Raw genomic sequence first — 27,786 nt, 5'->3', positions numbered from 1 at the left:
TTCCGTAAAGTGAAGCACCTTGCTGTATAAAAGCCCGGGAAGATGAAGTGGGTGCCCCGACAGATGTCGCGTATGCGATAGTTGCACCCGAAGTCGGGGACTGGTGAGCGTCCGCAACAAATCACCCTCATAATGAAGTGCTCATATGATGTGTGGGGTCGTGCTTCGATTATAATCCTTCGGGTTCGCCGCGTCTCCTTCTGTAGTCTCTGCCCACTGTGAAAGACGTCCAAGTCTGACGACTCACTTTCATGAGCACTGGCAGCAGTAGACCGTCCCGGTCACTACCCTCCGGATCTACGACGAGTTCGCTTCACCTCAGTGCGGCGTCGACCACCGATTCCTCGAGTTCTGTGTCGAGCACCCAGTCCTCCGGCCCTGTGTCGAGCACCCAGTCCTCCGGCTCTGTGTCGAGCACCCAGTCCCCTGGCTCTGTGTCAAGCACCCGTTTCCCCGATTCTGTGCCGAGCATCCAGCCCTCCAGAGCTTCTTCCGGCTCTCGTAAAGGCAGCGTTGGAAATATGGCGCCATTGTCGTAAGTAACTAGATCACCATCTACCGTATATGTGATCTCATAGGACGTTCAATGTTGACCGTCAGTCCGACATCTCCCGCGTCAACATCAAGCTCTGTATCTACAGAATCCTCCACGTCGCAACCGTCCGGCAGCCATTCTGACACGACGGGTAGCCACAGTCAGACATCCGTCCCACCTACCCCTTCGAGTGCGTCTACGACCTCCCATGCTTCGTCCTTTGCCCAGAGCAACGTCAGCACTGCACAGCCCCCTGCTACTCAGAGCTCCCCGCAGGGATCCACAAGTGGGGCTCAGAGGCACGGAGGCGTGTCGGAGACTGGCAAACCAGCATCGTCCGGTTCTGCAGCGTCTTTGGCTAGTTCGTCGACGCAAGCGAAAGTCACAGGCCCTGCTTCTGGCGGTCCCGCCAATAACAGACCGATCGTGACCTCAGCGGGATCTTCCAACAACACGGCGTCAAATAACACATCCATTTATCGCATAGTCACTGCGTATAGCACGGTAGCAGAGTCGAATGGCGCGTATGTGACTATCACGAGTACGGTCGCTACCGGTGGCCCTATCGCGTCCTCTGCTTCTGGGAACAGCAGTAACCTATCGGCCGACAACTCGGGGTAGGTCATCCTGCAGCTCTTCTTATGGCCCTGTCTGACCTTTTCTAGGTTCTTCTCCCACACTGGAGCAGTAGCTGGCGTATTCGTGGCCATCGGCGTCTTGATCGCCATCGTGACCGCGGCGATAACATGCATCCTGCGACGGCAACAGCGACGGGCCCGAGATGGTGGCATGTCAGAATTACCTGCCCCCGTCCCGGAAAATCCATTCGAACCTCCACCAGGCCCTCCCCTGATGCGTACCGTGCTCGTGAGCCGGACTGACCAGAGGTGGAGCAGGCCTCACACTTTCCATGGTGACGATTTCGATGAGAAGGCTGGCATGGATGACGGACTCATCCTTCCTGAGTTCGGGGCAGTCGAGGACCGCGGTGAACGATTGCTTGCCCCTCCTGCACCGGAGTATAAGGGTCCGTTCAGTGATTACCATGCTGTTGTGGTAGAGGGTCGACCAGACGCTGCCGGCCATAATGTAGAGATGGTCCATGATGCACCGCGGTCGCCTTCACCCTCCCCTTCTACTCCGTCTCTTTACCCTGTTTCGGAGGAGAGCTGGGAACCGAGTTCTGATCTGCCGGAGAGGACTACCAGGCCTTCTGTCCAAGCACTTCAAATCCGAAAGCAGGCTCAAGAGCCTGAAGTTGGGGTACATGATTATCGACCTCTGACGCCGCCATCTTCGCACGCACACTCCGATTCCGACACGACCCCGGTGACGGAGACAGCACCCTACAGAGCCTCGCTCTTGATCAATAGAAGAGTGGAGAACTACAAAGTCAACGCTCCGGTTAGACCCCAAAGGTCTCTCAGACGTCTGGCTTGAATGATATCGCCCAACTCTCTGGGTTCCCATTCCCTGCGAGTACAACCACAATCGCCGGAGCCTCGAGACATCACTCCTCACGCACGTCACTGTATTCCTAACAGCACGCATCCATATCCTCTGTACCAGTACAATCTTTCAAGCAATGTACATCCATCAAGCTGAATTTGATATGGCGTTGACGAGTCTCGTGGAGTCTGTCACGAATCCATAACTCTGGTATATCTTGAGCGATGATGTACCAAAACTATCGTGCGATACTCACGTTTCCGGAGTTATAGATCACATTTTCGAGTCCTCCTTGTGGCGAGGTGGTGGCCACCGTATCTTCGACGACGATACAGTCGTATCCTCGATAATATGCGTCTACGATTGTGCCGAGGACGCACTGTGAGCGATGATATGCGTCAATCGCTTTACCCTAATATTCCGAGGTGGCAAAGACGGGAAGGATCCCGGGCTTACCTGGTCAGCATTCACACCCGAGAAGAACAGGGTCGTGATGCCATTCTCCTTGAGGTACAGATCGAGCGCGGTCTGGTAGCCCCATATGGCACTCATCCTATTTACGACTCAATGTTTGGAATCACCGCGATATCGCCTGGAAACTCGCCTGTTCTTGTGGATCCAGATGTCCGTTCCTGCGTCCTTGTTCTTCATGTATTCCTGCTGGAGGGGCCCGTAAAGTTCGGCATTGCGCTGGTCCCTCATCAAGAGTCTACCCCAGTCGCGTCCTAAATCTGCACCGAAGCCCCCCTTGCCGCTTTTCATGAACCCTCTGACCAGGGAGGGAGGTATGGTCTTCAACTCATGTTCCGTAAGTCCCCAATTCCTGATCGGCCCAGTCAAGATTATGCAGGGCAATGGGCTACGGTGGACACTACACCCAGAGGATCTTCACTCCCTGCGACCTCAGTGCGAGGACCACCTTCAGCAACGGGTCAACGCATGCCAGTCCGGTGGGATGGTCTCGAAGCTCTGGGTGCAGGAAGTAGCTGCATACGCGGTCAGCTTCAGGAAACCCCCAGCCTGCGAGTGGCGACTCACTTCTGCATGTCAATAATGACAATGGCACTTGACTTCTTGTCGATCCTGAGGGTTCGTTGCCCGTCCACGGGAAACTCGAGGAACTCCTGGGTTAAGGGAGGCGGGGTTGCTGCATCCGACGCACTGCTCGGTAGATGACTGGCCCTGGTCAAATCCACAAGCCCTGAGGGGTATTCAACCCAGAATTCACCGGCGTTTCCATATTCTATGGGTTTCTCAACTGGGGGTCGTACTTTCGCCATAGGCCCACTTATGGCGACGCGTTGCTCTCCTCAGCCGTAAATGAGCAGCGTCAAGTGTTCGTTTCATGGGCTTTATATAGGCCTTATCATGAGACTGATAAGATTGAGAGTCATTCATATCATGCGACCGCCCCAATATCGTGATACGAAGTGGGTGGGATAAGCCGCGGAATAACCACACACCCAAGATAACTGGAGTAGGTTGACACCTTCCGGCAGTAGTTAGAGCTTCAAATATAATGAACGAGTTATACAGATTGCAATCTATGTGTGAGGTATAACCGAGTGTAAAGTACGCGGAGAGCGTCCGTCTCCGAATCACAAAAATCGGATGGAATTTTTGTCAAGGAGAGCAATGAGCGTCCAAAAGCAAACAGAAGCCAAGAAACAAATGCAAGACAGCAGTAAGCGGTGGGTCACGATCGTGATGTCGATGATAACAAGCATATAAGCGTCCTTGGGCAGGGTCGTAAATGCTAGATGGTAGTGAAGGCAAACGCAGAGGTTATACATACAATTCTAGTCCTCGCAGCGATGTATTCCTTCCATCAAGGCTCTCATTTGTCGCTGACAACATTTCTTACCTGTGAGGATACACATATAAGCATTTCCATTCACCTTGAACGGATAATCTCGAAACGTACCTCAAGAACCGGCCTGGAGTAATCTTCGTTATCCTTGATACTACTGCCTCCCTTCAGCCGGTCGTGCATAACAGGGTTCAATCGTTCATCACTAGGCGCATTATCAGACCCCCACGAATCCCTCTCAGGCTCATCCCGATACGGTTCCTCCTCCCCTTCCATACTATTCCTCAGCCTATCCGTCACCCTCTTCGGATTTCGAGGAGGCGGCGGGGGCGTCGGGGACCTCAAGTCATCGAACGGACCGGCGCTTGGTGATCGGTTCATGGCAGCCAATAGTGGCTCGGTGCTACCTGCGCTGTACGAGGCCGAATGCCCCCCACGGTGTCCATCCCTTCCACCCACAGGGGGGCTGTATGTCCTTGGCCCCCGATACGCCTGCGGACCCTCCGCGACATACGCCGCATATGGATCGAACGTCGCGCCATCGTTGTCTGACGGTCCAGTGGACGGATCGTCAAGATATGCTGACGGCGGGCGGGTCGCGCTGGGAATAGATCCTCCAGTGCCGTACCCGCCAGAATAGTGCGACATCTCCATGTCAGACAGCGTACGCCGTCGGGGGAACTTCTCATCGTTGTCATCGCCATCGTCGAGGGGCGCCCGATTGAACCCTGCTGCGGCCAGCGATTGGCTGACGGCAGCGTCGTGGTCGAGTTTCCGCGTCCTCCGTCGGCGTCGTACGAGGAAGAAGATGAACAGGCATATCGACGCCGCCGCCAAACCGACGATCAGAAATACACCAGCGACGGCCCCCTTTTGCCTGAAGAATCTGTACAAGGAAAGGTAAGTCGTGTCTCAGAAGGGCGAGGGGGATGACAGACATACCCGGATGTATGCACACTATTGTCCTCCGAACTCAGGGTGGGGTTCGCAACCACCTGAGTAACAGTCATAGGGATGCCATTGCTATTGGTGGAGACGTAGGTCTCAGTGAAAGTGGGAGGGATTGTCGTAGTGGTGTGCCCATCACTATCCGTCGTCGTAAAAACAACCGTGCTCTGCAAGGTGGTCCTGTCCGAACAAATAAGAACTTGTCGATGAAGTTGTGATAATGTACGTACGTAGCAGAGGACACTACAACCAAGGGGGACGGCGGAGAGGATGTGTTCTCAGAGTCTGAGGACGCGGTAGTCGTAAAGGTCTCAGTTGCGTGGTCCGTATGATCTGTAGTTTCGGTTGTGGTTTCGTGAGTGGTGTTCGGCGGTGCAGTAGTCGTGACAGTAGCAGTTGTGGGAATCTCGGTAGTCGTGGGCGGGTTAGTGGTCGTTGTCGGGGGATTTGTGGTGGTTGGAGGATTGGAAGTAGTGGTCGGGGGATCAGAGGTAGTTGTGGGTGGCTGGGAGGTGGTCGTGGGCGGGTCCGAAGTGGTTGTCGGGGGGTTCGAAGTGGTGGTAGGAGGATCCGAAGTGGTGGTAGGAGGATCCGAAGTGGTCGTCGGCGGACTCGACGCACTGTCGTTCGCACTGGATGCTGTCGTGGTAGGGGAGCTGTGCCGTGCAGTAGGTCAGCATGTGGTTTCGGACATGAGTCCCCGGAAGGTACCGGGAGGCAGTGAAGACTTACGCGGAGGTCGAAGGTGGAGGAGTGGAAGATGTAGTTCCCGGAGGGGCCACGGAAGAAGCAGACGTTGTTGGTTGTGGGGACGTCGAGGGATCCGCCGTAGTCGAGGCGGGGACAGAGGATGGAGATTCAGAGGAAGACATGGGAAGATCAGTCGATGCAATAGTTGATACAGATGGCGAGGATTGGGTTGTAGGAGAATTGGTCGCGGAATCCGATGCAGAGGTGGTCGTGGGGGGCGTAGCAGATGGAGTAGCGGTAGATACAGATGATTCAGTAAGAGAGGAGCCTTGGAAGAGAAGAAAATGAACAATCGCGCCAACAGGATACAGCACACAAAGCAAAGGAGAACGAAGACGCGTAAACGAGCAGGACCGGAAAGGCGCAAAGGCTGCTCGACGGCAGGAGCGCTCACAGAGGATCGCTGCACTCCGAGCCCATGGGTGCCCCGGCCAGCGTCAACATTCCTGACCTCGCCCCCGCCAGACGCCCTTCACGAAAGTTCTGTCATTCTGCACGAGGCGGGTGCTGCACCAGGCTAAACCGACAACAGACTCGCAACTCACCAGTAGCGGAACCGGAAGCGCTTTGCTGCCTTTTTGCCTTTCGGTCAGGCATTATGAGCACATATTATCGTAGACGCAGAAGGCAAGAAAAGAGCGAGCACTGCGGGAAGGGACAGAGAACGCCCGAAGGCGTATTGCAAACACGGTACGCATTGCCGTAGGCCTTTGCGTCTCCGCGTGCGAAGAACGCCTGCCGCAACGTCATACACTCATAGATATTCGCTGCCTGGGCTCCATCCTCATGCGCTCGGCCCCCTCGGCACCGTCCTCGACGCCCGCGACGTCCTTGGCCAACCTCCTGTCGCTGCCGCCCACGGCGGCCTCGAACTGCTCGTCGTTCTCCCGTGCATTGTGTCTCAAGCATTCCCTTGTTATCGCCGGCTGCCGTTCCTTCCCAGCGATCTCATCTTATTTCAGACGCAACTTCACATCGCTCGACCTTGTACTCGCATATCCCGTACCTTATACTGACAGCCTTGTCACTCTGTAAATGCAATACAGTCCCTGTCTCTTGCATTTCGGGTCGACTGCGTCATGCTTGACAATCACCCCTGGCAGAGATCCAGCTTGCAAGTGAATGTTATGATATAGATGAGACATGTTATATTTACAGCAGCTTCGTGATTTTCTGTGCCATTCCAGAGCTGCGGAGACAATAGACGCGATATAGCAAGGCGAGAGCTGAGAATACCATGCAGGCCTGGGATCATAACCTTCTGCATATAAAGCTTATAAGTTGGGAACCGTCAGCAGATCCAAGCTACCGATATCGGTGAACGGGTTGTGTACAGAAAGCGCAGCAATGTTCACCTACGTTGTTCCCGGTATAGACTGCCGCATACACAACACGACAACGTACTATTATGACTATTCCTCTCAGCCATATTCACGCCTTCGCTTGGATAGTACAGTCATATCCGGAATCGCAGAGCCGTGCGCATGCTATCCCAGCGTATGGTCTCTGGACGAGCTAGCGGATATTGGGGTAATCGAGACGAGTGACGCGCAGAAGAGACTGATCACCCTTGAACGCAAAATGCCCCAGGAAGATGCAAGTAAAGTATAGAGCAGCAAGCTCGTAACATGATCAGCAATGGCAGTACGGACTCGGAGGAAACCCTGACGAAATCCGTCTAGCCCGACTGGGTAGGGGTCTAAATTCGGATGTAGCCGCAAAGCTATACAGTATTTGTCTGTGGTGGCTGCTCCTCCAGACTACCGCATTAGGCAAACCCAGACCTCTGTGCAAGGCCCCTCGTCCGACCCCCCGACTATCCGACATCAGCAAAATCAGCCATGGCCGAACAGGTGAGCGCGAATTGTTGTCCTCGAGAGACCGAAACTGACGTCTACTGTGTTGCAGATTGAGAAGGCTTACCAGAAGCAGCACCTCTTCCAGAACGCCAAGTTCAAGGGTATGTCCCAAACATCAGGGTGGTGTGGATGGGCGTATTGAACGGATTGTGGGATAGGCGGCAAGAAGATCTCGACGAAAGAGAAGAGGTGGTTCAAGGATGTCGGCCTTGGCTTTAAGACGCCAGCGGAAGCCGTCACTGGCTCATACATTGGTACGCCCGTCTCTTCCTACGTCCAACTGACGGGGCTGTAATGGGGCGGTCTTTGGACAGACAAGAAGTGCCCTTTCACGGGTAACGTCTCCATCCGTGGTCGAATCCTGACTGGCCGTGTCGTTTCGACGAAGATGACCCGGACGATCATCATCCGGAGGGATTACCTCCATTACGTCCCCAAATACAGTACGTGCATATTCGTCTAGCTCCCCGGCCTTTCGCCAAGCTGTGCGCTGTACAGACCGTTACGAGAAGCGACACAAAAACTTGGCCGCCCACGTCTCGCCAGCCTTCCGTGTAGAGGTCGGTGACATCGTGACAGTGGGTACGTAATGGTTTGGTATTCAGGCTATCCCCGTCTGAGATTATGTCCTCAGGTCAGTGCCGGCCTCTGTCCAAGACTGTGCGGTTCAACGTTCTCCGTGTTGCGAAGAACAAGGCTGCGGCGAAGGCATTCGGGAAGTTCTAGGCGGCTGTTGTCGGATGCGAGCGGGGGATGCGGGGTACTATGCTGTTTTACTACTTACTACTACATCATGTCGTGCTATGCATCTATGCAAACCACCATTGCACGTACTCCCGTGGCTGGATCACAAGCTCTGTTACGTCGAACGGGATGCACAGCCAAGAGATACTTGCCATAAGCAGACTCTCCAACAAATGACCAAACAACGCCTTCAAGTTGCAGGCGTCCCGCGTCTCTGATATACAGCTTCCTTCCCGCCCGCCCCCACAACGGCCGACCGTCAGACTTAACGCTTTCTGTCTCTCTTCCTTCCACGACAGTCCCCCTCCACTCCTTACAATCTGGCGCCCACACTGCTTTCCGTGTTCACGAGCCGACGGGCCAAGTCCAGACCGCAATCTCCTCAGCCAGGCTCCCCGTCATCCCACTCTCAAGCCCTGCCCATGGGCCAGCAGAACTCGAAGAAGTCGCGGAAGAATGGCAAGGACAAGGACAAGGACGCCGCTGTCGATTCCTCATCCTTGACTGACGCGGCGACCGAGGAGAGCAACGACAATACCCCGCAAGGCAGCCTGTCGCGTGCGACGGGCACCGGTTCGACCGTTTCACCCAAGACTGCGAACGGAGTCGACTCGTCAGGCTCCAAGACGCAGGGGAATGGAAACCCTGCCATTAATGTTTCGAGCCCCGCGGGCACGACAGGCCCAGTGCCTGCGAACGGACAGCGGGCCCCTGGCTCGCCATCGTCATCGACCCACCCCGCACCCACCTCTACCGATCCTTCATCTTCTTTGTCTCCGTCCAACGCTACGTCTCCTTCTTCATCACCATCGCTCGGCACCAGACCCGCACCAGCCCCTCTCGACATTCCTGCCGCGCAGACCATCCTGTCGAACCCTAACAGCTACCCCACGCCCGGGTCCACGTCCAGCAGTTACCTCCCTGGGGAGGCTGCGGGATCCGCTGGCACCAGTGGGCGAGAGAAAATCAAGCAGTTTGACATTGACGACATGATCCACCGACTGCTGGAGGTGGGATATACAGGGAAAGTTAGCAAGTCCCTATGTCTAAAGAATGCGGAGATCACGGCTATATGCCAGGCAGCACGAGAGGTATTCCTAAGTCAGCCGACCCTCATAGAACTGTCGCCGCCTGTTAAGATTGTCGGAGATGTCCACGGCCAGTATTCCGACCTCATTCGCTTGTTTGAGATGTGTGGCTTCCCTCCCGCCGCCAACTATCTCTTCCTTGGTGACTACGTCGACAGGGGGAAGCAGAGTCTTGAGACTATCCTCCTTCTGCTATGTTACAAAGTCAAGTATCCCGAGAACTTCTTCCTGCTACGAGGGAATCATGAATGTGCAAACGTTACGAGAGGTATGTCAGGTAGTCCCCTAATGGGCCCCATATTCAACGAGCCACAGTGTATGGTTTCTACGACGAATGCAAACGACGCTGTAATATCAAAACGTGGAAGACATTCATTGACGTCTTCAACTGCCTTCCTATTGCTGCCATTGTTGCCTCCAAGATCTTTTGTGTTCACGGAGGACTTTCCCCATCACTACATTCCATGGAAGACATCAAGCGGATACAGCGTCCGACAGATGTTCCCGACTACGGACTATTGAACGACCTCCTGTGGTCGGATCCCTCAGACACAGCATTGGACTGGGAGGACAATGAGCGAGGGGTTAGCTATTGCTTTGGGAAGGCTATCATCAACGATTTCTTGGTCCGGTACGATATGGACTTGATATGCAGAGCGCATATGGTGGTTGAGGACGGGTACGAATTCTGGAATGACCGCACCCTCGTAACGGTCTTCAGTGCGCCCAACTATTGCGGAGGTACGTTGCTTTATGGCTTTCTCGAGTTCTGCTAATGTTTGTCAACTCAGAGTTCGACAATTACGGCGCATGCATGAGCGTATCTGAAGAATTATTGTGCGCCTTCGAACTACTCAAACCCTTGGACGGACCGGCACTGCGAAAGGAAATGACTAAAGCGAAGCGGAAGAGGTTAGTGGTCGTACTGAGCCCCTGTGAAATCAATCTCACCGCATAGCACGCTAGCTTGATGGGTCCTGGTGCCAACCAATAATCCCCATACGACATGGTAGGGGTGTGTTGTCTGTATACGATTATAATTGGACCATGTCGTTTGGTGGGTGGGTGGTCGACCTGATGTGCATCGGCGGTTCGTGGTGGCGGCGGGGGTTGGTGACTCAAGTGGTCTACAGCAGACTCAGGAGTCCCAACTCAGACGACCCAGTGGGTCTTCTCATCTCCTTGGGTATGGTCAGCATACCCTACATATCATTCCGAGCGCGCAGCATCTTCTTCGCTGTAGGAGCATGGTTTCTCTCGCAGTTCCTTTCTCAATGGCGTCGCTTCTATTTTATGGACTTGACTTCCTGACATCGCACTTTCGGCATCCATATCCCACTGCTCAAGTCAATCTGTGTGTTCTCAGTTCGTGGGTCATTATCTACTCTCTATTTGGTCCCAGTCGCTTCGCTTGTCTGTGCTATAGCCACCATTGTGAAAATACGCCCCTTCATTCCTGGATTCTCTACCATAATCACAGTTTGATATGACAGTCACTGCTCCAGATTCCCATGTGAGACAGGACCACGTCAAGGCGGTGCACATGTCTCTCGACTTCAACTGGGCGGCCGGGAGTTACCGGTACTTCCGCTTCGAATGGCGGACGAGAGGACCCGATGTGTTGCCGAGGCAGCTTGATCTTTACAGCATGACCAACATCATGGACTTTCACCAGTTACAGGCTCCTGAGGAGACAGGGTGTCAACGCAAATCATAGATTTAGTACGATACAATCTACCATACGTACGACACCTGCAGTCCTCCATCCAAGGGCGGGATGCCACATTTACTCCCGGGCGCTTTTCCCCATGTCGTAGACCAGCACGCCGAACGCCCCTACAATTATGCTGGCCCCTATGGCGGACCAAATGGTGACCGTCTGCACTGCGCCGCCCCAGATTATATCCGAAATGAATACGAGAACTATAGTCATTAGATTCCCCACTGATGTAATTATGGGTCCCCAGATCCCTAGTAAGATCTAATTGCTTGTTAGTGGATGTGCACGATAGGACAAGATGGGCCACTCTTACCATAAGACCTCCATTAAACAAGACGCCTGTCGCTGCTATGCAAGCGATTATACCAATCGTAAACAGATTCCCGGGTAACTTGAAGCGCTCCATGTCTAAATAGTGGAGGATAGGTATCGGTATCCAAAGGACGGCAAGAGTGCACAAGCCGATTGCGGAGGTAAAGAAGTTGGCGTACAAGCCAAAGGGAGGTGGATAGACGGAGTCTTGGGAGGCCGGGCCGAGCGGCGTGTCCTCTAGGGCATCATCTTCTACGTCCTGTGATGCAATTGGGAGCCTATCGTATTCGTCTACAAGCTCGAACTCCGGATCGGAAGGGAGCGCGACGTATTTTTTGTAGAGAACTTGATATAGGCCGTAGCCGATGGAAGCGAAGAGTGTGAGGAGATCTCCTAAGAGCGGAGAGCTAGGCAGCGCTAACGCAAGGATGTTATCCTGAGGCTGCGGGTCTGACGTGTCGGAGGGTTCGGACGTGCTCCCTCCATATACTACCGCAGCGGCGCCGACCGTGGCCGCCGTCACAGCTGCGAGCTTTCGAGATTCCCAGTTAAGACGGAAGATCTTCACAGTGAAGATGTACGCGAAGAAAGCATTTGTGTTCCACAAAGCTGTAACGTCGCTTATCCTGTTCACACGACATTAGTGCGCGTTTCCTGGGCGACTAGCTGTCCGAAACTTACGCAGAAAGAGACACCGCGATGAACCAGAGCAAGGCCGGTGCAGTGATGCCCATGGTCAGCATGAGCACTAGTTTCACCAGCCGCCGAGTAGGGAATGGGGCCGTGTGCACTGGATCCAAGATCCTGGACGGGGTAGGAGCAAGCTGGTTCACCAGGGCTTGACGGATACCAGCAATGAAATGCGATGGGGGTCGTTTCGTCACCACAACCAGGTAGATGAGATGCAGCGGAAACATCACGATGAACGAGCTATGAACAATATAGCTAGCGCTCAAGTATTAGCATAGTGATAGACAGTTTCTCCTGTCCGAGGTGGGGGACCACTCACAAGAGGAAGAAGGGCTGCCGGTAACCCACGCTTGTTTGCACATACTACCGCACCATGTTTAATATGAGAACATATACTTCAAAAGCACATGCTTACCTGGGTTAGCTGGCTCTCGGTTACAAACGAGAGTAACGAGACCACGAAAAGAATTATGGCCAGCTTTCCTGCCAAGCCACCGCCCGGAGATTGAGTCGTCGGTCTGTCACTCTCCATCAAGCGTAAACGTGAGTTCTATGCGTCCAGAGAATCTCCGTCGATACGGGAGCATAGAATATGAATCCGGGGTGGGCGGTGGTGTGGCAAAGTCGATGAAGCCCCCCATTTGAGGAGCCCCGATAACATCTCCTAGTGTCATCCGTGCCGTGGGAACACTAACTTTGGCAGGAAGGTGAATACGAAAGCTTGTGGCCGCAAAGTCTGCAGCCATGTTGCGTTCTCTCCTTTCCTCGTCAAGGCCTTTGCTGTTCTTCTCTCGCGTTAGGCTCGCGTCGACGCCCGGCCTTGTCCCGCATGTCCACAATCATGCGGCTCCTTCATTAGCGCGGTCAACGGAGCTCTTAACGAGGGGAATGAAAGTCCGTTCGTCTGTCAAGGTTATGTGCGATGGATGCAATATTGTCCGCCGGAAAGGACGGCTATACGTTATTTGTTCAAAGAATCCCAAGCACAAGCAGGTACGTCTAGGCTGCAACCAGGAAGCCACGCAACGTGTATTAACTCTGCTACAGAGGCAAGGCTGAGCCGAGGCCTGCTTCCTCCTCCGTCGTCCGTCCATGATGCGACGTTTTACTCCTGATGGACAAGTGTCCACTGGGAGTTTTTCGGGGATGGTGTCGGAGTCAGTGTCATGAAGAAGTGTTGGAGGAAACCTGTTCATTACTGAGTCCGGACAACCCTTGCCTAGTCCACATCTGGAACTCGTATTCGATTCCGTTTTCCCTCTGTATACCAGCAGGTACATCAAAGCCGACCCATGCTTGTAAACTGTCGTGGGAAGCTTGCGTCCACCGTCCTTGCTTGTCTCCCGCTTCTGACAGGAAATCAGGCATGAAGACGTCGCAGTCGTCGAAAGCCGGTGTTAATATGCGAGTAATAAGAATGCGATCGACAAATGGGTCGGTTAGGCGTGATGGGGGAGGGAATGCTAATGAATCGCGGTATAAGGAGGCACCTCCTATTATGAACCAACGATGTAACGCTTTGCCGTCTACGGTGGATTCTCCGATGCCGTCAAAGGCCGATATTAAGTCGGAACGCAGGTATGTAGGAGCCTTCTCCAAGGATGACCTACGCATCGTTAGTGTATTACAGAGTCATAGAACGAGCTATACCTACACTTGATAGTCCTTGTTACGGCTGATCACGATATTGATGCGATTGCGCAAAGGCCTGCGCTGTGGTGGAATGCTCTCCCAAGTGTTTCGACCCATCACAATTGCGTTGTGGTGTCCCTCGGGGGCTTGTGTTGTTACGCGACCGAAGTACTTCAGTTCTTCGGGAAGACGCCAGGGAAGACCTCCGTTTCGTCCAATGCCATTATTCCGTGCGGCAGCAACAATGAGGGTAAGGCTTGTCATGGTAGAGGCTCGAAGATGCCAAACGAATGGACGCGTAGGGTGTAGATTATAACGGTATGCTTTGGGCAGCGGCCACTAGTGTGTCGTTCGTATAGCAGGCTAATCAGCAGTTATAGTCGATCTAATTATGCACTAACTTCATTGGAGGCAACTCTCACTGCGTGTTACAACTCCAACAACTCGAGCCCAGTAGCAGATCACGGAGGTTAATGGTTGTTCACAACACTATACGATACGAGTACTATACACGATTTCCAAAGAATGTTCCACTGTAACAAGGACATAAAGTATGTCTATAACGTGATAAATACTAGTATTCAATACGATACAAAGCAAAATCGGAAATTATATCCGGACGTTCCAAAAGATTGATGAAGAAAGCATCTACACCGAGGCCTGATACGATCTCTTCGGCTCTCTCTCGAACTGTGGCTCCGTGGGTTCCTCGGAGGCTCGCAGGAGGAAACCAGGATGGAAGAAGTTCAGGGTGAATGACGCAAGGACGATCATGGCACCATCAAGTACGTCTAGACGAAACCATGTTAGTCGAGTATGCGGGCGATCGCAGTACTTGCACGCACTGAAGTAAACCTGTGTCGATATGATCTTCCCATCCCAACCGTCAGAGAGCTCGATCGTTCGATACACGGATCTATTCAGTATATTAGGGCATGTTGTAGAAGCAGGCGACAGAAACCGTGCTTACCGTATAAAGATGAAGATGGTGCTGAGTCCCAACCCAAACACCATCAAAGCCAGGGGCCGGTCCATGTGGCCTCTAGACGGCGAGGGGACAGCCCGCTGATCGTCCAGGGTAGTCGAGGAACCATGTCTGGCACTGCTGATCACCTTGCGCACCGGCCGATCGAGTGCGTACCGGACGAGGAACTCGAATGCGCATGCCACATAAACACAGATAGCCACTGGAATGAATAAATGAACGAATAAGCACGGAGGTACTCATGACACAATGTGCCTAGCACTTACCCAACTGGAACACTATACCTCCCAGCATGATATGGCCACCCTGATGCCGAACGTCAGCCTTGGCCTAACGTCTGAAGTACGACAGACTAACCTGGTCCGCATTCCTATGTTGCTCTGCTGCGGTCGATGCCGAAGCACCACCGACAGCCTGTACCACTAACGCAATTATGTCCTACACTTCAAATTTAACATCCGGGGAGAATCTAACACCTGGGGGACGTACACAAGAGCAGAAAATGATAGTATCTGGGAGGTAATCAGCACAGTAACCTGAGATTTAGTTCAATGTCCTTACACAGTCCGGGACCCAAACGACTGTACTGGGGGCCTAACCGCTTGATAATCCTGCCCAGGATAACGAAGTTAGCCGCGACAAGCGGTGTCGGAGCGATGATAGTCGTAGTGATTCTGTGGAGCATAAGCTCGTAAGTACTGGTCGAAATGGCCGAAAGTCATCGATGCACGTACTGCATCAGGAATGGGGTCAACAAGGTGGGGTTCTGACTGGACCACAGCCGGCCGACCCAGCCTACAACCTCTGCTACAGCCGCGAGGCCAGCCGTGGGCAAGAGCCACCACATGCGGAAGAAGAGACTTTCTGCTACATGGATCACTACGGACCACGTACTTAGTAGCTAGCGACGCGGAATGACTTGCACGACACTCACCACCGGTGACACCGAATAGGGCTACGAATACTATGCATATCCATTCTGTCGGGATATAATGGTATGGCACTTCTCTCTGGATTTCTTCCGGAGTCAGTGAAGCGGCTGTAAATCGAAGATATGTCATTATTCGGATTCTGCATCCGTCCGAGAGGCACTCCTACCCCTGGCAAGGAATGAATTCATCCCGAAGACTGCTCTATAGAAGGAGGGAAGGAAGGCTGGTCAATCTATAAAGAAAATGGAACGAAAGGGAGGAACAACGCTCTGAACGGCACAGAAAGCCGCAGATTATATACACGGTTCCTCATGGTGTACGACTAGGTCCGACTGTAGCTCGGGACCGCCACCAACCATGCCCGGACCAATCGAAATGGCAAGCCACCCTTACCCATTCGAGCAAGCCGGAGCGGATAAAGCTTGCGAATTCGTGGCCGCGCTGTGTGGCTGTGCAAATACCTAGAAGATAGCAGCGCTTAGTCAGATCACACTACGAGATGCTCTTCTCTCGGTGCTTCTTTGTAGTCGATAGCTTCCGGGGCCGCTGTGGCCATTAATGTGGCCAATCACTTCCTGAAGAAAGGAGCTTACGAAGGCTTACGAGCTTTCGTCGTGGAAGGGTCTTTCGACTGCGGTGCCGTGATTAGACCATGGGATAATGTGGATTCAACCAGCAACAGGACTCATCACCGTTCTTTCGGAGGGCGTTGACACCGACATTTGACCGTAGCGACATGCACCAACTGCCACTTACTAGCAGTACTGCAACCGCACCCGATTAGCAGGTTATCTCCCGCCTTCGAGCAGTGAGCGCCCGGGTTACCTCAATTCCCAGGACGCCGACGTAATCCCATGGACACATCTCCACACCAAGGCGCGAGCTCGTCGGGAACTCCTTGTCATTGACACTCTACACGCCTCTTTCGCGCTGTACGAGAGTGCAAATTGGTTCTGTATTGATGTGTGCACGACGACAGACACCCCACGACCCTGAGAGAAAGGACCATTGTGACATACTGAGCTCCGGAGACTCAAGCGCCCCACTTCTTCCACTCACTACCCTGCGGAGGCTTGCCCTCCACCTTGCCCTTGCCAACTTCGTCCCAGTTAGTACTGAGAGTCGTTCCCCCGCTCTCGATGTAGCTCTTCATCATGGCACGCTTCGTATCTTCATCCGCATCACTGTACAGCTTCTGGAAGAACGAATTCACGGCGGCATCTCCCCCGGCATTAGGATCCTTGTCCGGAGTAACCTCCTCTTCAGACTTGAGAATTTCGGTGGTAATCCCATCCCAGTTCTTGCGCTGTTTCCGAGTTGCGGTGGGTGCCGATGAGGTCGGTGCAGGGGCTGCGGCGAGTGCTACGAAACAACGCCACACGATTAGCCACCATTCGAGTACTGGCAGGCGGTACGCTTACGATCAGGACTATCGCCTAGTAGCTGTCCCCACCGACCCTGGGCTATCTTGGCCAGTCGGACCTCCACCTTGACTTTGCCTACGGTGTAGCTGCTCGCGTCCGGATCTATCTGGCTTCGGAGTGGTTCCAGCACGAGTTCCTTATCTCCATTCTTATAGGACACCTGCGCCAGCATCGGTACAGAACATGCGAGTCATCAGAGGCCAGTCACTTACTCTTCGTGGCTCTAACTTGACGGAAACTTGTTCCGGGTCTGCGCCCTTGTCAAACACGGAGATCGTGACTTTGTCATCGGTCTCGTAGAACTCGTGCCTTGCAATCGACCGTTACCTTGCGAGAGCACTTTTATGCCAGAATCGACTGTACCTTAGGCTGGACATGGCAAGGATCGCAGAAAGTGGGTTAAACACGCCACAGGTTTAGCAGAATAGAATGAGACTTGCCTTGCAGGCGTCCGCTTTTGTAGTGCATAGCGAAACGCGCTCACCAAAGGAACTTTCCAGATAAACACGTGGTTAATGAATAGAAGAAGACTATGTTATCCAAAATGGGAACTGTGCAAATATAGACAAACAACCAACCCCAGAGACGTCATGTTTCCCACACATATGGGACCACTTTCGGACGTGCAGTGATGGACCAGGACGCGTCCAGATTGTATTTCGTCCACCTCTTTTTCACCTACGACATTCACGCGTGCGACACAGTTGACTATGTCTGAGTCAGTCCCCAAGGCGTCGCTTTACTACTTTCCACCGTCCATATGGTGCAGCGCAGGTTCGTCCAATGGAATCTAGCTAATATAGCTTCGCTGATGTTGAGCGATCTTAGTACTTCTCGCTCTGTGAGTGGATCTATTGCGGAGGGGATACGAGTTGATAAGTTCGTAGGCAGGAGAAAGGATATGCGGAAGACGAGGTCGACTTGAAGTCGGTTGATCTGTGTAAGTTCTGCGGTCGAGCCTGGATAAGGCAGCACGTCTTAAGTGTGAACAGCAAAGGGAGAGAACTACGCTCTGGCATTTCTAAGGCTCAATCCTAAAGGTGAGATGCAGTCAATATCTAGCAAGTCCGGTGGCATGACCACTACCGTTTAGCGACCGTCCCGACCCTCGTCGTTCCCTTTGAGAAGACTTTGTCCGCAGACTCGGAGAGCAGATACAAGGCCCTGACAGACACCAAGGTCGGCAGTTTCCGCTGTCGCATTACATACCATTCTGACAGGATCGTTTCCAGGCCATAATCGAGTTTCTTGACAAGTCTCGTTCAGCGATCTCGCGGACCAATACCACCTCTTCCGCGCCAGCGCCAGCGCTGGCCCCGGCCACCATTGCCTTTACGGCGATTTCGAACAATATCATCGAGCTGCTGCACTCCGACGAGGGGTCTCCGAATGCTGCCAAATGGTATAATGCCAGGGACGAGACGTCACTGCAGGAGCTCTCAAAGTCTCTCGGACCATTCTTCGCGGCCAAGCGAGACGCCATTGCTTTTAACATCGCGGAGAGCGAGAAGGGCGCAGTCCAGGCGTCTACGAAGACGAAGAAGTTCTGGGAAGATAAGAAAGCTGGCATAGCCGAGTTGGCTGAGGTATTCGCAGACGCCGGCAAGTCCGAGAGCGAACTGAGTCCCGAGGGTAAGAGCAAACGGGCGGAGTATTTCAAGAATGCCAAGAAGTTGTGGGAGACTGATTTGAAAGCCGTCTTGACGAGAGTGAACAAAGAGATGCTGGGCCCGTTTGCGCTAGGTACGTCATCTCTGGATGCGATCAGAGTCTTCGGGTGGCGATGTCGAGCTATGGACTGTTACAGGTGATCAACTGTCCCTCGCGGACATGCATCTAGCTGCATGGCTTGCGCGGCTCGTCTCCCTTGCTGGTGGGAACGTCTCCGACAAAGGAGACGGTGCAATCAGCAAGCTGGAGAATCACATCGGCAATGGGTTTGTGTTGCCGAAGGATTTCCAGTGGAACCCACCACAGCGCGACGGCTCGGAAGTCCAGCCAGTCACGCAGAGTAAACTGGCTGCGTTCTGGGATGCTGTGAAGGAAAGGCCCAGTTGGAAGAAGGTTTATGCTGATGGATTGCACTAGACGAACAGCCTATGGTCGACAAGGGGGCGAGAGGCGATGAAGTTGAATCAGGCTTTGTACTATCCATGTGTTTAAATAGTGAACAAACATGGCATATTTCTGTCGAGATGAGAGCCACAGTAACATGCATCACTGCGCGGTTTCGAGAGAGACCAGGATTCGCACGGATATTGCGCCCAGCTGAGGCAGGGACGACGCTCAACTGCCTCGTCCTCAATCCCCCAGCTGCTCACGGCTACAGTCCCACTCTCCTTTATATCCGGCTGCGCCAGTGGCAGTCGTCCCGGTCTTTACCCTCGCGGACGTCGCTATCCGCTGCAAAAATATTACGACGAGTGCTGCGCTCTAATAATATTCTCGGTCTCTCGAGGGCCCGCGCCTATAATACTAATCTCTCAACTGCTCTCTCGCCTCTTGGCTTATTTTATTGTCGTACGACATGACGTTCGCGCTGGGGCTGCTGCCGCCTGCTAGGCAGTCTCGAGTCAACCATTTCGAAGAGTATGAAGCCTCGTCAGGGACCGAGTCCTCTGAGACGCCAAGCAGACGCTCGTCCGTATATTATCCTCGCCCCCGGACCCCCTTCGTGACATCCTCATCCGACCCGAACAGTTTCCTCCAGACTCCCTCCCGAAGAGCCACGCCGACAGCGGACAACTACCGACACCACCCCAGCTCAGCGTCGTCCCGGTCGGTCTGCTCTACTGCGACGAACACGCCCCTGCCTTCGCGATCAGGCTCCCCTTTACCTCACTTCCTTGCTTCAGGCTCGTCTTCCGCCTGCACGTCTGATTCGGAGGACGAACCGTACGAGTCTACGTCACCTCTGCTCAATACTCCGCGAGGCCCGTGGTGGAGAGATGATAGACGGCGATGGTGGACGTTCGGCGCACCGACGCGAAGGCGGCGGAGACGGAGCTTCTCATGGTGGAGGAGAGTGAAGCGGTGTGTGCGAAGCATTGTCCAACATCCCTTTTTCCCAAGTCAGCCTATCACGATCGTACGTCTGCCGTTCATCCAAATGACGATGGTATGCTGATGTGTCCGCATAGTTATTGACCCTCCTGCTACTAACCATCCTCGGCATCTTCATCACCCTCCTGCTCATCCACATACTAAACCCGGATAAGGAGCCTCTGCCCTGGCGTGTGTACTGCAGCGCGCCTTCAACTTACAATAGCGAGCGCATATCTCTGCTGAACCCGGGGAACCGTATCATTCCCCCAGACCACGGGGCGGAGTATCCTTCCCCATCATTTCCTCCTGATAACCTCGACTCACTGCCGCCGGCTGGCATCTTTCTCGGTGTATTCTCGTTGGACTCGTCTTTCGAGAGGCGGATGCTCGTCCGTAGCACGTGGGCAAGTCATCCTCGCAGTCGGGAGGGCGCTATAGACGGTGATGGAGGGAACGGGACCTCTCGCACGATTGTGAGGTTTATTCTGGGTCAGCCAAAGAAGAGTCTCGAACGCAGGATAAGACTGGAAATGGAGAGTGCGTACAGAGATCCTTACACTCTTCATCTATATACTCAGACTTCGGTTGCAGCGTACAATGACATTGTAATTCTACCCATCGCGGAGAACATGAACTCCGGAAAGACGCATGCCTTCTTCACATGGGCTTCCAATTATGCCTACGTACCGCCAGTTTACTTTGAGACCTCTACTCCGCCGCCAGAGTTTTCATACTCCAATTCGTCCTCGGTGCCGCCCCCAGTAGCCAAGCATGATCCATCACATGCTCGGCAGGATGTTCTCTCGAGGAGACCGAAGCGTTGGGTCCGGCCGGATTTCATTGTGAAGACGGATGACGACTCCTTCGTGATGCTTGCGGAATTGGAAGCACGCCTTCGGGTCGAGTTGCACGCCAAGTCGCCTCCAGCCAACGCTACTGATACGAATCCTCATTCACCTCGAGCCGAGACATCTACTACCGCTGTCTCGGCGTCTCCGTCGCAAGTCGTGTCTGCTCCAGATCCAGCTTCGGTGAACGATCCTTTGATTTACTGGGGCTATCTTGTCAAGCGACGATTTATGGCAGGGGAGCTCTATGCCTTGAGCTGGAGTCTGGTGGACTGGATCGCGCGAGATCCTGTGATACGGACTATGACCCGGGGGGCTGAAGATAAGCAGACCGCGAAGTGGATGGATATGCATCCTCGCGCGGATCAGGTTCGGTGGAAGGATGAACGATGTTGGATATACGACCATCCCAGGGCTGGCACAGTGTGAGTTTGTCGCCTCTCCTGACTCATTGAGAATGTCGCATTGATGTTGGTGTAGGTACTCTCACGGCTTCTTGTTCCCCTCAGAAGCTACGCGTGTCAGGAATTCTATGAAGAACCTTTTCGACAGAGAGGATAACCTGATCGACTATTTCAACAACGTGACGGACTCTTCGTCGCAATGGTTCGTCGACGAGCCCACGCGGACGCAATGGGCTCATTCCAGCGTATCGACATTCGGCGTGAGATATACCCCCCCTGTGCCTGATTTGACGACGTTACAAAGTGTTGAAGCCCTCGTCGAAGGCAGTGACATGTCTTCTTTAAGAGAAGGTAACTTCTCAGTACTCCAGAGAGACCGCGTATGCTGAAGATACTGTTTCTTCAGGCAGCCCAATGACTCCCGAGTTCGCGTGGACACATCGTGAAGGTCGACGTAGGCGATACGAGAATAAACGGGTGGGCGGCACCGTCGTAGTCCACTTCATCAAAAAGCATGTTTGGTGGCTAGAGACGGCCCTGGCGCTTCTTGAGGGCCCAGAGAAAAGCGAGTCTGAGCTGCAGTCCAGAGTAGACGAACTGGAAAACGCGATCGACAGCGGCGACGCGCCCTCAGCGGCGTCTTCTACAGAACTATCCCAACCCCAGACGTCCTCGCGGATGCTTCACAAACCCAGCCGCTCGAGTTCTTTAGGGACTTCCACAACACATCGGCGACGCTAGATGTACATTCGGGCCCTCTGGCGTCCAGTTTTCCGCCTCTGTCCTCATTGTACTGCGTTCCATGACGTCTCTTTTTCGCGGCCTGTGGCATTAAGACTCCAACACAATGTACCATATCACCATTACAATTCATACCCACATCATTCGGACCCTGGATATGTTTGAAGGGACATTTCTGTTCTTTGTTGTCCCCTTCGTCTGCTTCGATTCCGCAGGACGTTCAACTTCAGTAGCGGCGATCTGTCCATGATTTCGCATAACACCCATTTGTTTACCTGTTAAATTCTCTCGCGTGTTGCGGATTTAGAGAGTAGATTCATATTCTCGCCTGTTATTATTATTGTATTCATTCTGCCTGGAATACTCCGTACAGAGCAAATCGCATTTAGCTGGAAAGCATGAGCAGCGCGATTGAGATAAGTGGTCTGGAAGTTTGATCATTGGGGAGGTAAGACACTTCAGTGAACCTTCAGTACCCATCGAGCATGAGGGCCGCAGGATTATTGTAAGGGCGTGTCCCTGGATGAGTCATCGGCGCCTTGGACTGCAATCGCGATATCACAGCAGACCGGATAGCGCCTTCCCAGTCATGGAACCATTCCCCTTCCCGAACACCGACTAGCCTGAGGAGCCCTCCACCTGGTGCAACCGTTTCAGCAGTCATTGTAGTTTTGAGGATGGATGGATCGCCAAAGCCAGTGGTGTTCGGAAACTGCCCATCATTATCGGAGATAGGTTGGTAACATTTAAGGGCGTACGCTCCCCCGCAGACCACCCATCTCCCGCCACCACGGGAATGGAAGCGTTTGAAGAGCCATATGAATGGGTATATCAGCGTGATCACAAGGAGAAATTTCAGCCATTTGTTGGAGAGGACACGGGAAAGTCCGTTGTCTGGTCGGATGTAAATCCTGTCCACAGTGGTCTCGAAACCAACACTGAGGGAACCGTGATAACCAGTTGATTTGATGGCAGCACGCGTGGCATCAGTTAAGGCCTGAATGTTCCAGCCATATATCACCTGTTGCAGTGTAAGTAAGTGACTACTCAGAAACGTATACGATGTCTCGACCTTCTTGTACTCAAACTCCTTGAGATCTTTGGGGCTAGCGCAGTACTCATCTGCCCACTGTCGGAGCGTCTTGGAAGATTTCAGGACGGTTCCATCGTGAGGCCCGTCCGGGCCAGGCCGATTGAACCAATCTTGTCCAACCCAAGGAGGCAACCCTTTGCCCGAACGTTCCTTCTGCCATGTTTCAGCAGATTTTATTTCCTTGCGGGTGGCGTTCCTCCTCCCGTCAGGTAAATCTACTTGCTTGACCATTGTCCCACGATAGGCGGGCTCGCTGTCACCCACCGACCAGTGGACAGGTCCAGAGACGATATTTCGTCCGACATCCACGTAGAAGTCGAAGTCTGTCACAGTGATTGTCTCCGTTTCGGTTCGATTCCGGGACTGGCTTTGGCCATCCGAGTCGCTGACAAACCGCGTTCGCGTCTCTTGGTGAGTCCCACGACAATGCAGCTGGTAGGTCGGGGGAGTATTCGCTTGCGATAGCAAGAATCTGTACAGAGCTTCTCCTGTTGGCACACCCGGCAACGCGTGATTAGACAAGCTCCTTGAGTATAAAAGAGGGTGCGGACCATCTTGGTTCAGATGTAGATCGTGAGACACGATATTCCCGGTCCCAGAGACCATGAATTCTGCCTCGTATGGCGTGAAGTCTGGGGGAGGTTCTTCACCGCCCTCTGGCGCATAGGTTTCATCGTTCGAATCAATGTCAATCGCGCCATGTCGCTCTGTGTCTTGGAATGGAGGTGGTGGTTCGGAGACTCCTGAGGGACCGCCGGCAGATGCAAGCTGAGAGCCTTCCTGATATTCAGGACGCACTTCTTGGTCTTTGGAGATCAGCATCTAGCATGCAAAGCAGAGCCGATCACGTTCGATCAAGGACGACAACAAAGGAGCTGGAGAGACCAGAATTGCTTATTGGCAAGGTTATAGTGGGTTGATGGAAAGGAGTGAACGACGTGGTCCCGCGTCATGGCCTCGCCAGAGTCGGGTGGTCGACGTGACTGGGCCGTGGCCTGCAGAATCGCAAAGTAGCTGCGCAGCTCAGTTATTTGTATCGTATGTAAACCAAGCTGAAGATACAGCAAGTGACACAAGTCGAATACAGGTACATTCCGGCTGAAGTGCTTAAGTTATCTAAGCGAAGTCACGATGTGGATAATAGACGTGTTATTTACGCGAGTTTGGGCACGCGTCGCTTCGCGTCGATGCTTGTACGCGTCTCTCTATCGCTTGCTTGTCGCCGACATACTCTCGGTGGGTGTACACACCTTGACTCCATACCATTAAACCTGTTCTGACCTGATTGAAGCCGCTCTCATAGGGATGTCAAAAGGCATGAAGACCGCACCCCAGCAATCAAGCCTGATGGATATGTGGGGAGGTGGTAGGAAGGGCAAGCAGCCAGCGTACAACGCAGACTTGAAACCATCCAAAGCTGCTGCTATAACTTCTTCGGATTCTACTAGTGAGATGGATGTGGATGAGCCAACCCATGGCAAAGGTACGCACGTCCTAGTATTCTGGGCTCGCCATCTCATCGTCGAACAGCTGAATCGAAACGCAAGGACGCCACATCTCCAGCAGGTGAGCTTGTTATCCACACCTTCCTCTCTCGTGCTACCTCTCTCGTGCTACCCTCATCCAAGTACTTTAGTTACGGAGCCTGTGCGTAAGAGCAAAAAGCGCCGCGTGGTCGATTCAGATGATGAAGATGATGGCGGACCACCCCCTCGTAAGAACTACGTATAATCCTGACATATCTTTCCCTGATACTTTGAAGTGGAATATTCCAATGGTGCACCATCGAAGTCCAGCCCGTCAATTCCGGGCGAAAAAGCGAAGTTCCCCGTACCCTCTAAACGAAGTAGAACTCGCACAGAAGGTGTTAAATCTTCGCGTACGTCGAAGAAGAAGCTCGAAGAAGAAGAGGGCGAGGATGAGGATGAGACGACTGTACCTGCTCCGGAAGATGGGCCCGCAGCGAACAGCAGTGCTGATGAAGCGATGGATCCAGCGGACGAAGGTGAAGATGAAATGGAAGAGGACGAAGAGGATGAAGTTGCCACAGCCAAGTATGTGACGAGGTCCCTACTCCAAGCTGATGCTCATATATGTGGCGCAGCGCGGAGAAGGCCATATCGCGTACTGATGAAGTCGACATTGAGGGCGGCTGGAAAGTCGGTGCACCGTACGTGTTCCCGGACAGTCCCACTGTTTGAATTGCTCGTGATATTCACCTATAGAGTCCCATACGCCGCACTTGCTAAAACATTCGCCTTAATCGAGGCCACCACAAAACGCATAGAGAAGACGTCCCTGCTAACGGCCTTCTTGCTCCTCGTCATACAGAGAAGCGCCGAGGGAGACACGAAGTCTCTGCTCCAGTGCGTGTACTTGTGCATTAACCGGGTTGGTTCTGTTCTGTAGATCTGCATGAGACGCTCTAATGCAGGTTTACAGCTGAGTCCAGACTACGTCGGCATTGAGCTGGGCATAGGCGAGAGCCTTCTTGTCAAGGCAATCGTTGAATCGACAGGACGAAGTCTGGCAACAGTCAAGGCAGAACTCAAGAAAGAAGGTGACCTGGGACTGGTAGCAATGGTATGTACTGGGATTCCAGTATCTGATGGTTTATACTGGGCTCTAAGTGGTTGCGACAGAACTCGAAAAACAGCCAGAAGACATTATTCAAGCCCAAACCATTGACAGTGCCTTTCGTGTTCTCCAATCTGAAAGAAATTGCCTTGAGTACAGGCCACTCGGTACGTCCCTCGTTGTCGAAGCTCTGACTTTCATATTGATTCACACTGTCTGCTCTAGTCACAAGCCAGGAAGGTGTCCATCATCACCAAGCTTCTCGCCGCATGCCAGGGACAAGAGGCGAAGTACATTGTGCGGAGTTTAGAGGGTAAGCTGAGGATAGGAAATGCCGAGCGCACCGTCCTCGTCGCGGTAGCCCACGCTGCCGTATTGGCTGAGAAGGAGAAGGGTGAGGTGGAATTCGCATGTCCCATCGATGGACCATACTTATATCGTCGTAGCGGGCAAGCGCTGGAGCAACGAAAAGCTGGCCTCTCGACTGGAGGAGGCAGCTGAGACCATCAAAGCTGTCTACAGGTTAGTGTCGTCTTTCACAACAGAATGAACGAGGGACCGACACTTTCGCCCCTATCTGCAGCGAATTACCCTCGTATGACGAGGTCATCCCTGCTTTGCTCGAAGTTGGCACGGAAAGATTACGAGAGAGATGCAAGCTGACACCGGGCGTACCGTTAAAACCCATGCTCGCCAAGCCGACCAAGGCTATCGGCGAAGTTCTCGATAGGTTCGAGAACAAGCGGTTCACCTGCGAGTACAAGTACGACGGGGAACGAGCTCAGGTGAGTCACGGCATGGCCTCGCAAAGCTATCGGGCTTAGGCCATTTCTAGGTACACAAGAAAGAAGACGGGACAGTGTCCATCTTCAGTCGGAATTCTGAGGACATGAGCAAGAAGTATCCCGATCTTGTCGAGCAGTTGCCCCGCGTCCGTGCTGACTACCCTTTTTTTTTGCTGTACCTATTGATAACCCGACCTTCAGTGCATCAAAGATACTACGAAGTCATTCGTTCTGGACGCCGAGGCCGTAGCCATCGACAAGGACACGAAGAAACTCATGCCTTTCCAGGAGCTGAGTAGAAGGAAACGTAAGGATGTTAAAGTGGAAGACATTCAAGTTCGCGTTTGCTTGTTCGCCTTTGATCTGTTATACCTCAATGGAGAGGTGCGTTACATACTAAGGTGCTGACGTGCTGTTCACCAGGCTGATCGTCAAAACGTAGCCATTGCTGCACAAGCCTCTAGCTGAAAGAAGGGAGCTACTGAGAGAACACTTCCAGCCCGTCGACGGGGAATTCCAGTTCGCGAAAGCGTCTGATGGCTCGACCACAGACGAAATCCAGGCTTTCTTGGAAGAGAGCGTGAAGGACGGGTGTGAAGGGCTCATGGTAAAAATGCTGGAGAGTGATGCCAGTCATTATGAGCCCAGTCGACGCAGTGTCAACTGGCTAAAAGTGGGCTCTCCTCAGTCTGTAAGGCGATACTGGCTGACTTGAAGTGGGATGCAGCTCAAGAAGGATTACCTGGCAGGCGTTGGCGACTCGCTGGACCTTGTGGTAGTGGGCGGATATTACGGCAAGGGCAAACGGACCAATGTCTACGGTGCCTTCCTATTGGCCTGCTACGACGCAGATTCGGAGGAATATCAGACCATATGTAAGATCGGGACGGGCTTCAGCGAAGAGATGCTGCAGTCCCACTACGAAACCCTGAAGCCTCTGGAGATGCAGAAGCCGAGGGGCGACGTTAAGGTCGGCGGCGCGAAGCCTGACGTGTGGTTCGAGCCCAAAATTGTCTGGGAAGTCTTGACAGCAGACCTGAGTCTCAGTCCTATTTATACCGCAGCGCAAGGATTAGTGAGTGCTTTTCGCTGGGATGTGGAAGTCAGGAATGCTTATGCGTATGGGAACAAAGGTGGAGGAACGCGGAATATCGTTGCGATTTCCTCGGTTTATACGAGTGCGAGGTGATAAGTCTGCCGATGATGCTACCGGACCGGAGCAGGTGAGTAGTTATCCTTGAATGCATTGTTCATATGCAAATACATGCGCTTTTCAAGATTGCGGAGATGTACGAGCGACAAGCTCTGGCCCAAGGAAATAACGGGAAGAAGAAACGAGGTGGCGAGGACGGAGACGACGGGTTTTGGTAAGGGATCGTCACTAGGACGACATCTAGTCCAGGGTGGTTTTGTAT

The 27,786-nt window shown here is 53.2% G+C and overlaps 14 protein-coding genes across 14 annotated transcripts; 6 read left to right on the top strand and 8 right to left on the bottom strand.

Annotated features, from left to right (window-relative positions):
* Positions 1 to 333: 333 nt before the first annotated feature.
* GLOTRDRAFT_97754 (uncharacterized protein) lies at positions 334 to 2,182 on the bottom strand. The gene is made up of 3 exons (XM_007862831.1): positions 1,201 to 2,182; positions 601 to 1,152; positions 334 to 535 (listed from the first exon to the last, which is right to left on the bottom strand). The coding sequence occupies exon 1, from the start codon at positions 1,637 to 1,639 to the stop codon at positions 1,334 to 1,336; it is 306 nt and encodes a 101-aa protein (XP_007861022.1). The 5' UTR covers positions 1,640 to 2,182; the 3' UTR covers positions 334 to 535; positions 601 to 1,152; positions 1,201 to 1,333.
* GLOTRDRAFT_113241 (Isochorismatase hydrolase) lies at positions 2,132 to 3,325 on the bottom strand (the record flags this gene model as incomplete). The annotated part of the gene is made up of 5 exons (XM_007862830.1): positions 3,023 to 3,325; positions 2,589 to 2,807; positions 2,441 to 2,537; positions 2,241 to 2,363; positions 2,132 to 2,191 (listed from the first exon to the last, which is right to left on the bottom strand). The coding sequence occupies exons 1-5, from the start codon at positions 3,262 to 3,264 to the stop codon at positions 2,132 to 2,134; spliced, it is 741 nt and encodes a 246-aa protein (XP_007861021.1). The 5' UTR covers positions 3,265 to 3,325.
* A 496-nt stretch (positions 3,326 to 3,821) lies between these two features.
* Positions 3,822 to 5,614, bottom strand: GLOTRDRAFT_124414 (uncharacterized protein; the record flags this gene model as incomplete). The annotated part of the gene is made up of 5 exons (XM_007862829.1): positions 3,822 to 3,848; positions 3,909 to 4,680; positions 4,737 to 4,922; positions 4,973 to 5,398; positions 5,475 to 5,614. 5 exons carry the CDS (start codon positions 5,612 to 5,614, stop codon positions 3,822 to 3,824), a joined length of 1,551 nt encoding a protein of 516 aa, XP_007861020.1.
* Positions 5,615 to 7,272: 1,658 nt separating this feature from the next.
* Positions 7,273 to 8,230, top strand: GLOTRDRAFT_53041 (40S ribosomal protein S11). Its single transcript, XM_007862188.1, has 6 exons — positions 7,273 to 7,345; positions 7,401 to 7,452; positions 7,510 to 7,605; positions 7,666 to 7,794; positions 7,850 to 7,933; positions 7,986 to 8,230. The coding sequence occupies exons 1-6, from the start codon at positions 7,334 to 7,336 to the stop codon at positions 8,075 to 8,077; spliced, it is 465 nt and encodes a 154-aa protein (XP_007860379.1). The 5' UTR covers positions 7,273 to 7,333; the 3' UTR covers positions 8,078 to 8,230.
* Positions 8,231 to 8,346: 116 nt separating this feature from the next.
* Positions 8,347 to 10,308, top strand: GLOTRDRAFT_113238 (phospho protein phosphatase PPZ). Its single transcript, XM_007862828.1, has 4 exons — positions 8,347 to 9,451; positions 9,499 to 9,924; positions 9,975 to 10,095; positions 10,150 to 10,308. Exons 1-4 carry the CDS (start codon positions 8,518 to 8,520, stop codon positions 10,175 to 10,177), a joined length of 1,509 nt encoding a protein of 502 aa, XP_007861019.1. The 5' UTR covers positions 8,347 to 8,517; the 3' UTR covers positions 10,178 to 10,308.
* On the bottom strand, positions 10,286 to 12,534 carry GLOTRDRAFT_68491 (uncharacterized protein). The gene is made up of 6 exons (XM_007862827.1): positions 12,321 to 12,534; positions 12,225 to 12,268; positions 11,897 to 12,160; positions 11,217 to 11,841; positions 10,931 to 11,164; positions 10,286 to 10,868 (listed from the first exon to the last, which is right to left on the bottom strand). The coding sequence occupies exons 1-5, from the start codon at positions 12,435 to 12,437 to the stop codon at positions 10,970 to 10,972; spliced, it is 1,245 nt and encodes a 414-aa protein (XP_007861018.1). The 5' UTR covers positions 12,438 to 12,534; the 3' UTR covers positions 10,286 to 10,868; positions 10,931 to 10,969.
* Positions 12,535 to 12,793: 259 nt separating this feature from the next.
* Positions 12,794 to 12,964, top strand: GLOTRDRAFT_29973 (uncharacterized protein; the record flags this gene model as incomplete). Its single annotated transcript, XM_007861972.1, has 1 exon — positions 12,794 to 12,964. The coding sequence occupies one exon, from the start codon at positions 12,794 to 12,796 to the stop codon at positions 12,962 to 12,964; it is 171 nt and encodes a 56-aa protein (XP_007860163.1).
* A 105-nt stretch (positions 12,965 to 13,069) lies between these two features.
* GLOTRDRAFT_31198 (uncharacterized protein) lies at positions 13,070 to 13,801 on the bottom strand (the record flags this gene model as incomplete). The annotated part of the gene is made up of 2 exons (XM_007862045.1): positions 13,070 to 13,511; positions 13,560 to 13,801. 2 exons carry the CDS (start codon positions 13,799 to 13,801, stop codon positions 13,070 to 13,072), a joined length of 684 nt encoding a protein of 227 aa, XP_007860236.1.
* A 201-nt stretch (positions 13,802 to 14,002) lies between these two features.
* On the bottom strand, positions 14,003 to 15,720 carry GLOTRDRAFT_113235 (RTA1-like protein). The gene is made up of 10 exons (XM_007862826.1): positions 15,621 to 15,720; positions 15,457 to 15,561; positions 15,257 to 15,401; positions 15,084 to 15,196; positions 15,012 to 15,034; positions 14,880 to 14,960; positions 14,789 to 14,828; positions 14,508 to 14,724; positions 14,383 to 14,453; positions 14,003 to 14,328 (listed from the first exon to the last, which is right to left on the bottom strand). The coding sequence occupies exons 1-10, from the start codon at positions 15,640 to 15,642 to the stop codon at positions 14,186 to 14,188; spliced, it is 960 nt and encodes a 319-aa protein (XP_007861017.1). The 5' UTR covers positions 15,643 to 15,720; the 3' UTR covers positions 14,003 to 14,185.
* Positions 15,721 to 16,487: 767 nt separating this feature from the next.
* GLOTRDRAFT_30347 (SGS-domain-containing protein) lies at positions 16,488 to 17,195 on the bottom strand (the record flags this gene model as incomplete). The annotated part of the gene is made up of 3 exons (XM_007862004.1): positions 16,488 to 16,816; positions 16,876 to 17,038; positions 17,091 to 17,195. Coding segments are annotated over 3 exons (597 nt in total), but the record flags the coding sequence as incomplete, so codon positions are not given.
* A 329-nt stretch (positions 17,196 to 17,524) lies between these two features.
* Positions 17,525 to 19,073, top strand: GLOTRDRAFT_113234 (uncharacterized protein). The gene is made up of 7 exons (XM_007862825.1): positions 17,525 to 17,652; positions 17,707 to 17,719; positions 17,766 to 17,818; positions 17,871 to 17,918; positions 17,972 to 18,057; positions 18,111 to 18,621; positions 18,686 to 19,073. The coding sequence occupies exons 1-7, from the start codon at positions 17,589 to 17,591 to the stop codon at positions 18,964 to 18,966; spliced, it is 1,056 nt and encodes a 351-aa protein (XP_007861016.1). The 5' UTR covers positions 17,525 to 17,588; the 3' UTR covers positions 18,967 to 19,073.
* A 332-nt stretch (positions 19,074 to 19,405) lies between these two features.
* Positions 19,406 to 21,916, top strand: GLOTRDRAFT_124407 (uncharacterized protein; the record flags this gene model as incomplete). The annotated part of the gene is made up of 5 exons (XM_007863382.1): positions 19,406 to 19,966; positions 20,019 to 20,460; positions 20,515 to 21,196; positions 21,252 to 21,526; positions 21,582 to 21,916. 5 exons carry the CDS (start codon positions 19,406 to 19,408, stop codon positions 21,914 to 21,916), a joined length of 2,295 nt encoding a protein of 764 aa, XP_007861573.1.
* Positions 21,917 to 22,385: 469 nt separating this feature from the next.
* On the bottom strand, positions 22,386 to 23,831 carry GLOTRDRAFT_31537 (uncharacterized protein; the record flags this gene model as incomplete). The annotated part of the gene is made up of 3 exons (XM_007862069.1): positions 22,386 to 22,937; positions 22,989 to 23,497; positions 23,561 to 23,831. The coding sequence occupies 3 exons, from the start codon at positions 23,829 to 23,831 to the stop codon at positions 22,386 to 22,388; spliced, it is 1,332 nt and encodes a 443-aa protein (XP_007860260.1).
* Positions 23,832 to 25,102: 1,271 nt separating this feature from the next.
* Positions 25,103 to 27,742, top strand: GLOTRDRAFT_31204 (ATP-dependent DNA ligase; the record flags this gene model as incomplete). The annotated part of the gene is made up of 13 exons (XM_007862046.1): positions 25,103 to 25,179; positions 25,235 to 25,400; positions 25,452 to 25,592; positions 25,652 to 25,753; positions 25,812 to 25,980; positions 26,033 to 26,108; positions 26,170 to 26,371; positions 26,422 to 26,517; positions 26,573 to 26,755; positions 26,814 to 27,044; positions 27,099 to 27,446; positions 27,505 to 27,594; positions 27,650 to 27,742. 13 exons carry the CDS (start codon positions 25,103 to 25,105, stop codon positions 27,740 to 27,742), a joined length of 1,974 nt encoding a protein of 657 aa, XP_007860237.1.
* Positions 27,743 to 27,786: the final 44 nt, after the last annotated feature.

This window comes from Gloeophyllum trabeum (assembly GCF_000344685.1).
Source record: "Gloeophyllum trabeum ATCC 11539 unplaced genomic scaffold GLOTRscaffold_00001, whole genome shotgun sequence".
NCBI classification, from domain to species: Eukaryota; Fungi; Basidiomycota; class Agaricomycetes; order Gloeophyllales; family Gloeophyllaceae; genus Gloeophyllum; species Gloeophyllum trabeum.
The sequence above is the reverse complement of the archived record's forward strand: the minus strand, read 5'-3'. Positions and strand labels throughout refer to the sequence as shown.